Raw genomic sequence first — 12388 nt, 5'->3', positions numbered from 1 at the left:
CATTTAGACATGAGCTTTAGGGACTTGTAACGTTCTCAAAAGCAGAGACATCACCTTGCCAACAAAGGTCAGTATAGTTAAAGCTATGGTTTTCCCAGTAGTGAAGTATGGAAGTGAGAGCTGGACCATAAAGAAGGCTGATCGCCGAAGAATTGATGCTTTTGAATTATGGTGCTCTTGAGAGTCCCATGGACTGCAAGATGATCAAACGTATCCATTCTTAAGGAAATTAGCCCTGAGTGCTCACTGGAAGGACAGATCGTGAAGCTGAGGCTCCAATACTTTGGCCACCTCATGAGGAGAGAGGACTCCCTGGAAAAGACCCTGATGTTGGGAAAGATGGAGGGCACAAGGAGAAGGGGACGACTGAGGACGAGATGGCTGGACAGTGTTCTCGAAGCTACAAACATGAGTCTGACCAAACTGTGGGAGGCAGTGAAAGACAGAAGTGCCTGGCGTGCTCTAGTCCATGGGGTCACGAAGAGTCGGACACGACTAAACGACTAAACAACAACAACAACCTCATCAGAAAAGAGGCAATCAGTGCAAACACCCCACAGTTCTTCTTCTGGCATAATTGCCCCATCCTACCATCCCGGTACTCAACCAGCCTTCAAGCCCTAGAATTACACCTTTGCACAGTTAGGAGAAACCCCATAGGGAACCTAAACCAAAAACATTGGGATTAGTCAAGGACTGGAAAGGCCTCCAAAATCCTTGGCTAATTTTGACAGCTACAGCTGTTGAAATTGCTTGCGGGTAGGAGTTTGCCACCCACCAAGGACCATCTTTCCCCAAGAGTCCTCTAGCAGGGTGGATGCTTTCCCCCATCACCAGCAGTTTTCATCTGTGCGGACTATTTATGTCAAATGCTTTGTGTGGCTGTCATAAGATAGCCAGGACTCTGGGAGGCTTTCAAGCGATCCCTGACTTTCAAATAAGAGGGAAGGTCAAATTTGTATTGACTCATAAATGAACCGAGCCATTTCCTGATTTTCTTTTTCGGGGCATGGCTCAGCTTATTTCCAAGCCAATCTGATGCAGGCTAGTTACATTAAGAAATAGATCTTCATTCTCTCTGACTACTTGAAATATATCATGCGGCCTTCTGTTTACTATAAATACGGATTTTTTAATTTATTTATGGATGGAGAATGTAGAATGTAATGATGGGAACATATCCTAACCAGTGTATGTTAATTTCTGTCATCTATTAAAAGGGCTCGACATGTTACAATTAACAAACTCATATTTTTTTTGTTCACATAATGAAATTTTGGAGATACTGCACATGGCTAAGAACTTGAAATGTTTAAGATGTCTAATCCAGGAAATTCTATGGCACTGTACGTTTTTCCTACAAAGCAGGACTCATTAGCTAGAATGCTGAAATTTGGAGCCTCTGCTTACTAAAACAGTCCAAAAATTGTACATTTTAAAAACAAACGTTGGACTGCATCATTTATCTCTTACTAGAGGCCAACACGTCAGCACAAAGTCAGCGATGTATTGGGGTGAAATAGTAAGTGTTAGCAAAAATGGGTGGAGCAACTGATAAGCCTCTCCCCTTAGTATAGTATGCTACATTTTAGCCACCCCAAAGCATCCCACACTCCTACATCTGCATTCAAGCAAGTGAGAGGCACTACCACAGTTCAAGAATATATCAGCCAGGCAAAAGCATTCAAGGAGGACTGTGAAGGGCATGGCATAGGCATGGCCTGGATATCCTCTTTCAACGTATGGGTCAGAAGAGCCCCATCCCTGTTATATACCAATCCACATACACTAATCCCATGTGAGTTAGAAAGCTGAAACTTGCTAGACGTGGCAAGATACTCTGATTACTCAGTAAGAGTTAAAATGAGATATTTATCTCTACTGCAAGGGGGCATGGGCCCAATATCTTGCCACCAAAGAAGCTTCCATTTGGGAGCTTTTAGATAGACCAACACAACTGATCATTAGAAATAACTTGAAGTGTGACACTACAAGCAAAATGAGAGTGGGATGAGAATGTTGGTCTGTGGGAGTTCAGTTGCTTCCTGTAACCCCGGATCAGCATTGGGTGGGGGGTTGGAGGCTCCTGCAGCACCCAGGAATATTCATTCATTCTCTCTCTCTCTCTCTCTCTCTCTCTCTCTCTCTCTCTCTCTCTCTCTCTCTCATATGCCACATAAGACTATTTCTAGTGTGTTTTTATCTAGACAACAAAAATGTAATTAAAATGCATTGCACTGCAAAACAGGGTACATACTCATAACAATAAACTGTTTTTAGTCTTCTGGATATGTGGGAGATAATAGAGGTCTGTAATCCTATGCATACTTCCTTAGGAGTAAGCACATTTGAACTTAATAGCACTTACTTCTGAGTAAGCATTAATATGATTGGGTCACAAATGAATACTGATTTAGATTGTTGCTACAAATTATTTACTAGATTGCTCCATATTGAAGGGGGTGGGGAAACAAGTTTTATTATTTATATTTATAGACTGAACCTTTGTTTTCACCTTTGTTACAGGCCTCGTTTGCATGAAGTCTAGCACCTCAGTGGTTGAGCTTGTTATGCTTCTTTGTTCACAGGTAAGATTATTCATGGCTTTAGCAATATAATACTTGTTCTGTTGACAGCGCCATCATACCAAAATGCAGTGTAATGTTTATCATCGTAACATTTTTGAAGAGGAAGACCCTTATTTTTCTTGCATCAGTACCCATACAAGCATTCACACTCCCGCTGAAGCACACAGCTTTAAAAATACATTCTAATATTTCATTATAAAGCTTAATTAAAATTGCATTAGTAACTGGATAAATGGATTGGCCGGTAACTCCAATCTTAAATACTAATGGATGGTTCAGCATTAAATAAAAATCTTGCAAATGGACAGCTTATTTTGCTTGTTCTAGTATATTTCTCTTTGGAAGTATTGCTTGTGCAGTCTACTTTGCAAGCCATTTAGTGTTTGGTGCTATATTTGAAATGCCATTGATAAAATAATATGAGATACAGTAGGCTACTGAATCCTGGATGCAGGGAAATATAACTGGGTATCTTTTAAATGGACTAGAATCCAGGAACCATAGGGTGGGGAAGGGGTTAGCACACTTCAAGGCATATTTCTGAGGCCGGGTAAAAAAGGAAATTCAAAAAAGACATTGGGATGTGAGATTTTGTTTTTAGTTCTAATTGGACAATAAATACGGATTTTAACATTAAAGTACTGGAAGATAAACTGTCCTTTTATCTCCTACTAATTCAATAAGCATATTCATTTCTCCCCCATATATTACTTAAATCTCTCTCTTTCTATGATCAGTACATGTATTCCAAAGTACAAAATTCACGTATAAAGTTATTTTTGTGAATATAATCAATTGACATTAATTGTATACTTCCTTCTGATTTTTTAGATAGTCTTAGCTCTGTCTCCTTTTACATCAGTTCTGTGCCTATGAATGATTCAAATGTTTTAGCAATATTCAGAGTTGAAAGTTAATGCCAATTACGCCTAGTTTTAGGTATTTCACCCTCTTACCTGCTCTTTGCTTGTTGATTGGTAGCACTTTCCTTTGGGTTCTATCAGGAAACAACTGAGCCTTTTGTTGTTGTTGTTGTTGTGAGCAGAGTGGATTTGTGGTAAAGAAAAGACATCCGTAGCAGGACTTCTCACCAATGGTTGAGCTTCAAAACGTCTCCTTCAGAGAACTTGGAAAATTTGTTACCTAAAGTTTAAGTCCTTAATTCATGGGAAATAGCAAAATATTCTTTTAGTCCCCCGAGTTCTCTAATAAGCAGTTCATAGGCAGATTCTTGAGCGAGAGAATAACTCCCAGTGCCTTCTTACGTTCTCTTTGTTTTAACTGCATTTCACAAGGATAAAGTGGAATGCAGCATTAGGGTCTAGTGTGTTTTGATGGCCTCATCATCTAATCATAGGTTTAACATTACTCATTTGCTGGCTCCAGGAATTCCTGCCATTAAGGACTCTAGAGATGTAACTTGCCTCAAATATTGATTGAGGGGAAGAGTGAGAAATTTAAGCTCCTTTGTTATTTTTGTCTTTTAAGCATTGTAGTGGAGCTATGCAACAAACAAAGCTACACTGTGTTTTTTATTTTATGGTTTGAAAGGCAATGTTAGGTGGATGGGTACCTAATTCCCTTTTCACTTCTCCCAGTCCTCAGCCCCAAGTATCAAAGTATATATTTTATTCAAAATTTCACAAAAATAGGAATGAAATACAGGTACACAGAATTTAAGAAAACTGTTTTGATTGTGGAGTTGGTACTTGGTACCCTATACTCCATATTTTTCTGAAGAGCAGGGCTGACCATGATATTAGGTAAAGTGAGGCAGCTGCCTCAGCAAGAGATGCTGGTGTAGGAGCCACCTTGATGTTGCTTTGAAGTTCCCTGGCCATTATCCTTTACTGAAGGACTTGACATCGCCCCCCTAAACATGCTTCAGATGTGGAGGAGAACACTGCTCCATTAGCAGTGTTGAATTAAGGTTCATCTGTCAGTCTAATCAGTTTATGTATGTGAAATACGAAGAGGCACCATCTTTTCCTGCACCTCAGGGAGCAAAATGTCTTAGACAAGCACTGTAGAAGATCCTTCACCATCCCAACAGCCATTGGGAGGGGTGCTATATTTTATGGCTGGTGGAAGATCATACTAATCACTTTCAACGGTGCCATGGTTTTTTTATTTTATTTATTTGGCATCATTAGTGATCATGGAAATTAACAGATTATAAGAGGTTCCTGCTCCAAGGAGCTTGCAATCTGAAAAATAGCCTTCCTGATACTTGTTTTTATTACCACTGTTATTTTATTTGAATTTCACCCTATCCTGAACCAAAGTTCCGCAATAAAGTCAAAATCCAAGTGTTATACAGCTGTGCAACAGTGATAAAATACTATAATGATGAAAGTAAAATAAAATTAAAAACTCAACAGAGAGATTTCACAAAGTTCTCAGTCCTTCAAAACCAATAGCTTTACCAGCTTTTAGAAAAGTGATGACCCATAGAGCAGCTATTTTTTATTATGATTATGATTAAGCATAACTCATGATTCAGGTTCTTCCGGTTGTGATAAGGTTGTTCTGGAAACAACAACCTAGTTCATACTGTCCAAAGAAGAACTGGAATTTGGAAGGTGGGTTGGTACTGAATTCCAGCTATTGGAGGAACGACTGCTCATATGAAAGACACTTCCATATTAGAGACTAATTTACTAATCTACTACAACATAGATGCTTAATCAACTTCTATGCATTCCAACAACATTTGGAGGGCCACAGGTTTCTCATCTTTGTTCTAAGTAAACAGTTCTAAAAAATCTGGGGATCTTCCTATATGCACTTGCCTGGCAACAAATCCCACTGAACTCAGTGTGGTTTCTTTCAGAGTAGACCGGTGCTGGATTGCACTGCTAACTAATTAAAATATTGTGATAATCAGTCAGCCTGCAAACTTAGTTGAGATGTGGAGAGAAAACTAGTTGCAAAGTGCATTACTTTATTGTTAACATTTGTATTTCACCTTTCCTCCAAGGACATCATAGTTCTTCCTTCCTCCTTTTTTCCTCACAAGAACCCTGTGAGGATGGTTAGGCTGAGTGGGGATTCAAAGCTTGGTCTCACAGCTCATTGTCCAACATTCTAGTCATACAAAATGATGAATCAAATGAAGATGGGTATTTTCTTGGAAACATAGCTGATATTTCTCTAAAATGGAAATACTGTTTACTACCTTCCCTACTGCATTAAAACCTTCATTTCCAATTGATATTTGTAGTCTCCCTGTGTTAAGTTCCCCATTTTGTGATACAGGTACCGTTAGACAGTGCTTGAGAACAAGAGTAGTTTTGATTTTATGTTCTAAATTAATTACATTTTGCAGTCTGATGTAAGAGTTTGAAGTATCTATCTTCAAAAAGATAGATGACCGAGAAGGCTTTTGAAAATATTTTGTTTGCATAAACTAGGGTAACAGTAGACTCTGAAAAAGGAAAGGGAAATGCAAAGTTTGTTTTCTTTCATTTGCTACAGCAAATTAGATGCTTTTATGCTCTTTATGTTGGAAATTCCATGTTAACGACTACAGATTAGCAAGGATGTCAGAATTTTTTTCTTATCTGAGCTCCTGAATAAACTTAACATTGCCAGCGGCTCATGTCCAAGGTATGGTCTAAATTTACATGAAATATCACATTACAAACGTCTGAAGGTACATGTCATGGATAATTCAGTTCATATGGGCAGGTTTTTAGACTCCGAAGGATATGCAATCAAGTCTGTTTCCCCAGAGGAATTTAGTCTTTGTGAAAAATTCGCTTTAAGGTTTATGGAAACTCCTAAAGGGATACTGCGTTATTTGGCACTGAGAAATGGCTGTTGTTTCTTTGCATTTTGGTTGCTATTGTCCCTTTTTAATAGCTTCCCTTCATTTGTGTTAACACACTGCATTTCACACATATGAACGTGAGGTTAAAATTAGATTGATTTTGGTTATTGCAGCTACAGTGGTCCTCTGGAAAATTCATAATATGTAATGACATGTTCAATGCATTTGAATTAAGTTAATTTTCAGGGGTGGGTGGGATTAAGATGTTGTTTTTGACAAGATCTGCCCTTTATTAGCTGGTCTTTGTTCCCTATAGCCTAGTTTTATTTATCACATCTGTGATACTGTTTTGTGGCAGATTTCTCAAATAAACCATGAAGTTTCTCTTAAATTTCTTTTCTTCTCTTTTTTAGTATAGCTCCTTCTTTGATACAGAGAAGATTTGGTTTTCAGTAATGGTTCCTTTTCCCTTTAAGAACGACAATAGCATCTAACTATTTCCAGATTGTTATGCAACTCCCCTCTTCAGAATACTGGTGTACTCACTGCATTAGGCTAGATCTTGTGAGTCTTCATCTTTCTACAAAACTGTACTGTACTGTATCTGCCAGTAGTTTTTGTTTTCTTAACTAGAAAATAAAGGTCTCATTCTTTAATACAGATTGTTCACTTATATTTTTCAATGTAGTGACTAATCAGGGAACAGAGTGAAACTGTTTTGGGACCTGAAACTCTAAAACACATTTAGCTTAAATATGCATAACGTTTTCCCAAGAACATTTGACTTTTCTGATTAACCAAAAGGGACTTTTATGTTCTGGTGATGTAACTTTCACGAAGCCCATAATCTTGAGATCTTGACTGAAGGCTTTTAAATGAAGGACCAGCACAGGGGGCGGGGCAGGGGAGATACTGTTATCGTTTTCCTTAGGAACATGTTTACTTTCAGATATTATACATTGAATACATGATCACCCTAGAGGCACTACTTGAGGATTGATGAAGAGGGATTTGACTTGTAACAAGCAAAAATGATTTCTTTATAGTTAACAGATGAGAGTCCCTATGAGACCCTCATAGGGAGGAGAACATAACAGAACTTTAGCCCAAGAGCTAAGTTACTGTTTTGAAACTATGTCTTTACAAAAAGCTGTGGTCAATAGGTACTTAAAATAACTGCATAAGTAAAGAATAAGTGCTTAGAACAGTGGCTTTAAAACATTGATCTTTAAATAGTATCACCTTTATCTCCATTAACTACGACAAATGAAAAGGAAAAATTGCATTGTGGAAAATATATTTAGAAATGGACCTGATATTTAATGGAAAAAACACAAAAGATCGTTGTTACCAAAAATAAACAGTAACTGATCTAAAGCATCTAAACTCAATGCAGCTTGTCTTATCTTGTATACAGTGATTTTGGATCCAGTGCTATATCTGGATGCTCAGGTAGTGATCGCGCTTAAGAGAACATTTTACCTGCTTAGATTGATATGCCAGCTGCAGTCTTTCCTGGATTGCCAGCCATCATAATGAGAGGCATCCAGAGTAGAGTACTTTAAGATTACTGTGAGGCAGCCTAGGGGAGTCAATTGAAAGTTCTGCTGGGTCGGAAGGTGGCTGATGTGTTCAGAAGCAGCACTGGGAACAAAATCACACACAAATGAGTTTAGATGCCCATGTCTGTTGACATCACCCAAGAATTGAATGTGAGGACCTCAACTATTCAGTTACTGTTTATTTGTGGTAACAATAATCTTGTATTTTTACTCCTGATTTTTTTTTAAACTGCTAAGGCATTTGGGCCTCCAACAATAGCAATGTAGACTGTACACCTGCTCCTTTGGAGGGAGTGCAACCATATCTTGAACAGGCAACTAACTAGCTGCCTTTTTTTTACCTTTAAAGACATAAATTGTCTAGTTTCAAGATACTTCAGATACATCATTTTCTCATATAAACTTAGCTGTTCTTTAAGATCTTCTTCATAGGCCCTGTTCCAGGTATCTCTGCTGACTGGAATGTAGTGAATGGCTATTCCTTGTGGCAGTAGCACCAGAAGTGTCTAACTCGCTCCCTGAGTTCCTTCCCTTCATTCTTATTAACTGTTAAGTTAAAGTAGTCCCCCCCCCCATAATGAGACTTTGGGGCTCTCTGATTTGCTGTTTTTAAAAGGAATGGGGAACCTGTGGTCCCCCAGATATTGCTGGACTACACCCCCACAATCTCTGACCACTGGCTATGTTGACTGGCGATGCTGAGAGTTGGAAGCCCAATAACATATAGAATGAAAACTGGGCATATTGGTGTGATTGTGAGAGAAGGCATTCTTTCATGTATCCACAAGACTTTCAAAGTGTCACATAATTGACAGGGAGCCAATGGACTTGTTTAAATAGTGAGATATCCCCATGACTGGTTCCAGTCAGTAGCCTAGTGGCTGTATTTTGACAACATATTACAATAGTCTATATTCTCTAGAGTGATCAGAACGTGAATAGCCATAGCAGTCTTGGCTAGTGAGAGATACTCCTCTTAGCACAGATGCTACACACCCACACACACAAACTCTCCCTGAACAGGTGAAGTATCCATCAATAGTGCCTCTGTACTATTGGGATTAAGCTCCCAGTGATCAAACCTCAACTATTCCATTACTGATCTCAGACACTGATTTGACACCTATCTAGAAGGATGCTGTGGTTGATGGTATTGAAATATGTCCATGAGATTAGCAGGACTGCAGTCCTGTGTCCTTCCCATGGCACAGATCATTCATCAAGCAAGGCAGTTTCGGTACTGGCACTAGGTGTGAAAGCAGATTGAATGGGTTAGAAATGGTTTAACGAATAAAATTAAAATAAGGTTTTGCCACATATTTAGCTCCAGCTAGTTAAAGACACTTGGATAATGCAAGCAGGAGTACTTTGGAATGATGTAAAGGTCATGCACAATTAATCATCCCAATGCATATAATCTAAGCTTGGTAGAGCTAAGTGGCAGGAGATTTATATGGTTTACAAGTACTTCTGAAACCCAAAGGCAAATCTCAAGTATTTTATTAAGCCTTTATTCGTGGAGAAACAAAGAACACATAAAATTTACACCCTCAAAATAACAAGATTTGTGATATTGTCAAATCAAAAGGTGATGTTGCTTCAAGAGGTGAAAGTGTTCCATTAGTCAGGGTGTGTATTTGCTCCTAGTAGTTATGATTTATCAAGCCAGCGGTAGGGATGGGGGAGAAATTTGACTTGGTTTGAATTTTAAAGAGAATCTGTCAATTTTTCACTTTTCAAAACAATTATGAGAATGGAAGCAACCATCTTTCAAAATTCACACTTATCTGAATTTTGTGATGCAACTATTCAACCAAAAAATTGATAAGTCCTTCCATCTCTAGTCAGCAGGTCATGATATTATGATATCCATATATTTACTGACTGGGTAGGTGTCAACCTAATTAGCTGTTAAAAACCCTGCCAACTAGAATGCCTGAGATGCAGCTATCTTGGTGGGGGGAGGATTGATGCCACCAAAATATGATCTCCCTCGGTCAGTCCCCCCAAATGCTCTTGAATGATGCTGCATCTCAGGCATCATTGGGTGAGAAGATAGCCACTGAGTAATTTTTCAGTTTGACTTCACAGAGGAAAGAGAATGAAAGGGAAATGGTAATAATTAATAATACTGTTATAAATTGGATTCAGATATTTTTTTTAAGGAAGCAGTGAGAGGAATCCCTTTTAGACATGATTCAGCAGGTCAATAATTTCTTTCTAGAAAAATTTCTAGAAAACTCTTAGTGCTGGTATGGCATTTCCCCAAAATGTCTTTCTATTCTGATATCTAAGAGTCCAAAATTGGGACATGTAATGACTTCCTGGGGATGCAGGTGGCACTGTGAGTTAAACCACAGAGCCTAGGACTTGTTGATCAGAAGGTCGGTGGTTCGAATCCCCGCAATGGGGTGAGCTCCCGTTGCTCAGTCCCTGCTCCTGCCAACCTAGCAGTGCGAAAGCATGTCAAAGTGCAAGTAGATAAATAGGTACCGCTCCGGCGGGAAGGTAAACGGCGTTTCCATGCGTGCTCTGGTTCTAAGTGGCTTAGTCACTAAGCGGCTTAGTCATGCTGGCCACATGACCCGGAAGCTGTACACTGGCTCCCTCGGCTAATAAAGCGAGATGAGCGCCTCAACCCCAGAGTTGGCCATGACTGGACCTAATGGTCAGGGATGCCTTGACCTTTAATGACTTGCTGATCTTTATAAGTTTATGACAATATGGATACTTGTGCCACCTTTCACATTGTGTGTGTGTATGTGTATGTGTGTGTATTCATTTATTTAAATTTATATCCCATCTAATTTTCAAAAGACATTCAGGGCAGCTAACAAAATCATAAAAATAAGATATAAAATAGTTCCTTCCCCGCCAGCTCTTTTCTCCACTCTTTTATCCTCTCATGCTAGTAAAACTGAATTACTGAGTCATGAAATGAAAAAGTGTCACCAATATGAAAAGTTTGGAAAGCTCTTCTCCTCTGTGCATTGGAGGCATTCAAACGATTAGGAAACCCAAGTTACTTACAAATGAAATCATTTTTACTTCAGTGTTGTTATATATAATATCTGTTTAATGCTAACTATGAATAAGTCACTGTACATAATGTTGAAGCGGCGCAGTCTCTGCCTAGAGGGCTTGAACTTTGTAACAAATGGACAATGCTCATTAGGGCGAGATGTCAGAGGCTGTCAAATGGGAATTAGGTGTTGAAATAACAAATTCTGGTATTTCAGAAAGGAACATTGTTGTTTTTCATTACGCAAATACAAATTGATTAAATATTATTATTATTATTGTATTAGTATTAGTATTATTATTTTTGCTTTGTTCCTGATGGATCAGGAAATTGTCACTTTATTACAACTTTACTAGCACCTGATTCACACTGCTTGGAGAAAGTTTATCACGTGTGCTGTGGTTACTGGATAGTTCTGCATGTTTAAGAAAACACTTGTTACATCACTAAAATGTGGGAGGGGTATGCTAAGAACATCACAAAATGGTAGTGTTTGCAGAAGATTGATCGGCAGTGTAATGGAAGGTTAGAGAGGTGTAAATAGGTCTGAATACCTGGGTTTGAAAATCTTGGATAAAGGGGGAGATTGTATAGTGTTGGCATACAGAGATGAGCAGTCATCACGGCTACTGCATAGACACATGACTTAGTGATAGGAAGGACTTTGGGAACAAAGTACATATTCTTCCATGATTTGGCCAAACAGTTAAAAACCCTTTATGTTCAGCATATGATCAGATGGAGCTGCCCTTCCCATTGCTAGTGCTTTCCTGGAAAGGGCTGGGATAGAATGGGAGCAACACCAGGGCAGCACATGTGTACCAGGGAGACTGTTGTCTTGCCCTGCCCCAGTCCTTCCTAGGTAAACAGCAACAATGCTGGCCAGAGATTAGCACTAACTCATCACATGTAGCTCTACTGCTTTCATTGTTATATGAAATCGTATTATGTCAAATAATTCTGTGTACATTGCGGCAGCCTTTGGCTATGTGCAATAAAACTGACTGAGACTGAGAACGTATATTTTTATTTTATTATTTTATTCTTAATTTTAACTGATTTTAACATTTGTATCTCTTTTGTGACTTCATTTAACGCCCCTTAGAAACTATGGGGTTCAACAATATATCAGTCGTTTAAATAAACTGAATTGCAGTACAGTGGTACCTCTACTTACGTTCATGTCCGGTTACGTATCCTTCGGGATACGTACGCAGCAAACACAGAAGTATTTTCCCGGGATTCACTGCACGCGCATGTGCAGAAGCAGTCCGTCCGGTTGCGGAAACCTCGGGATCCGACTGGAGCTCCCGTCCGCAACCGGAGGTACCACTGTTTGTTTTAAGTAATTTTTACCATGGAACGCTTCCTAAGTGTGTTGATGTCAAAATGTATTAATTTCCAGAGAGGGAGTTAATTTTTTATATTAAATGAGAAGAAAATT

At 38.9% G+C, this 12388-nt stretch overlaps 1 protein-coding gene across 3 annotated transcripts in view; it reads left to right on the top strand.

The window, feature by feature from the left end:
* Window positions 1-12388, top strand: part of NBEA (neurobeachin) — a 341694-nt gene that overhangs the window by 122339 nt on the left and 206967 nt on the right. For all 3 annotated transcript variants that reach the window (XM_081909292.1, XM_081909293.1, XM_081909291.1), the window contains one exon: window positions 2527-2588. In XM_081909292.1, coding sequence (XP_081765418.1) covers window positions 2527-2588 — 62 coding nt within the window. The remainder of the gene's footprint in view (window positions 1-2526; window positions 2589-12388) is intronic.

This window comes from Podarcis melisellensis (assembly GCF_964234715.1).
Source record: "Podarcis melisellensis genome assembly, chromosome: 4".
Taxonomy (NCBI): Eukaryota; Metazoa; Chordata; class Lepidosauria; order Squamata; family Lacertidae; genus Podarcis; species Podarcis melisellensis.
This window is presented reverse-complemented; position numbering and strand designations above follow the sequence as displayed.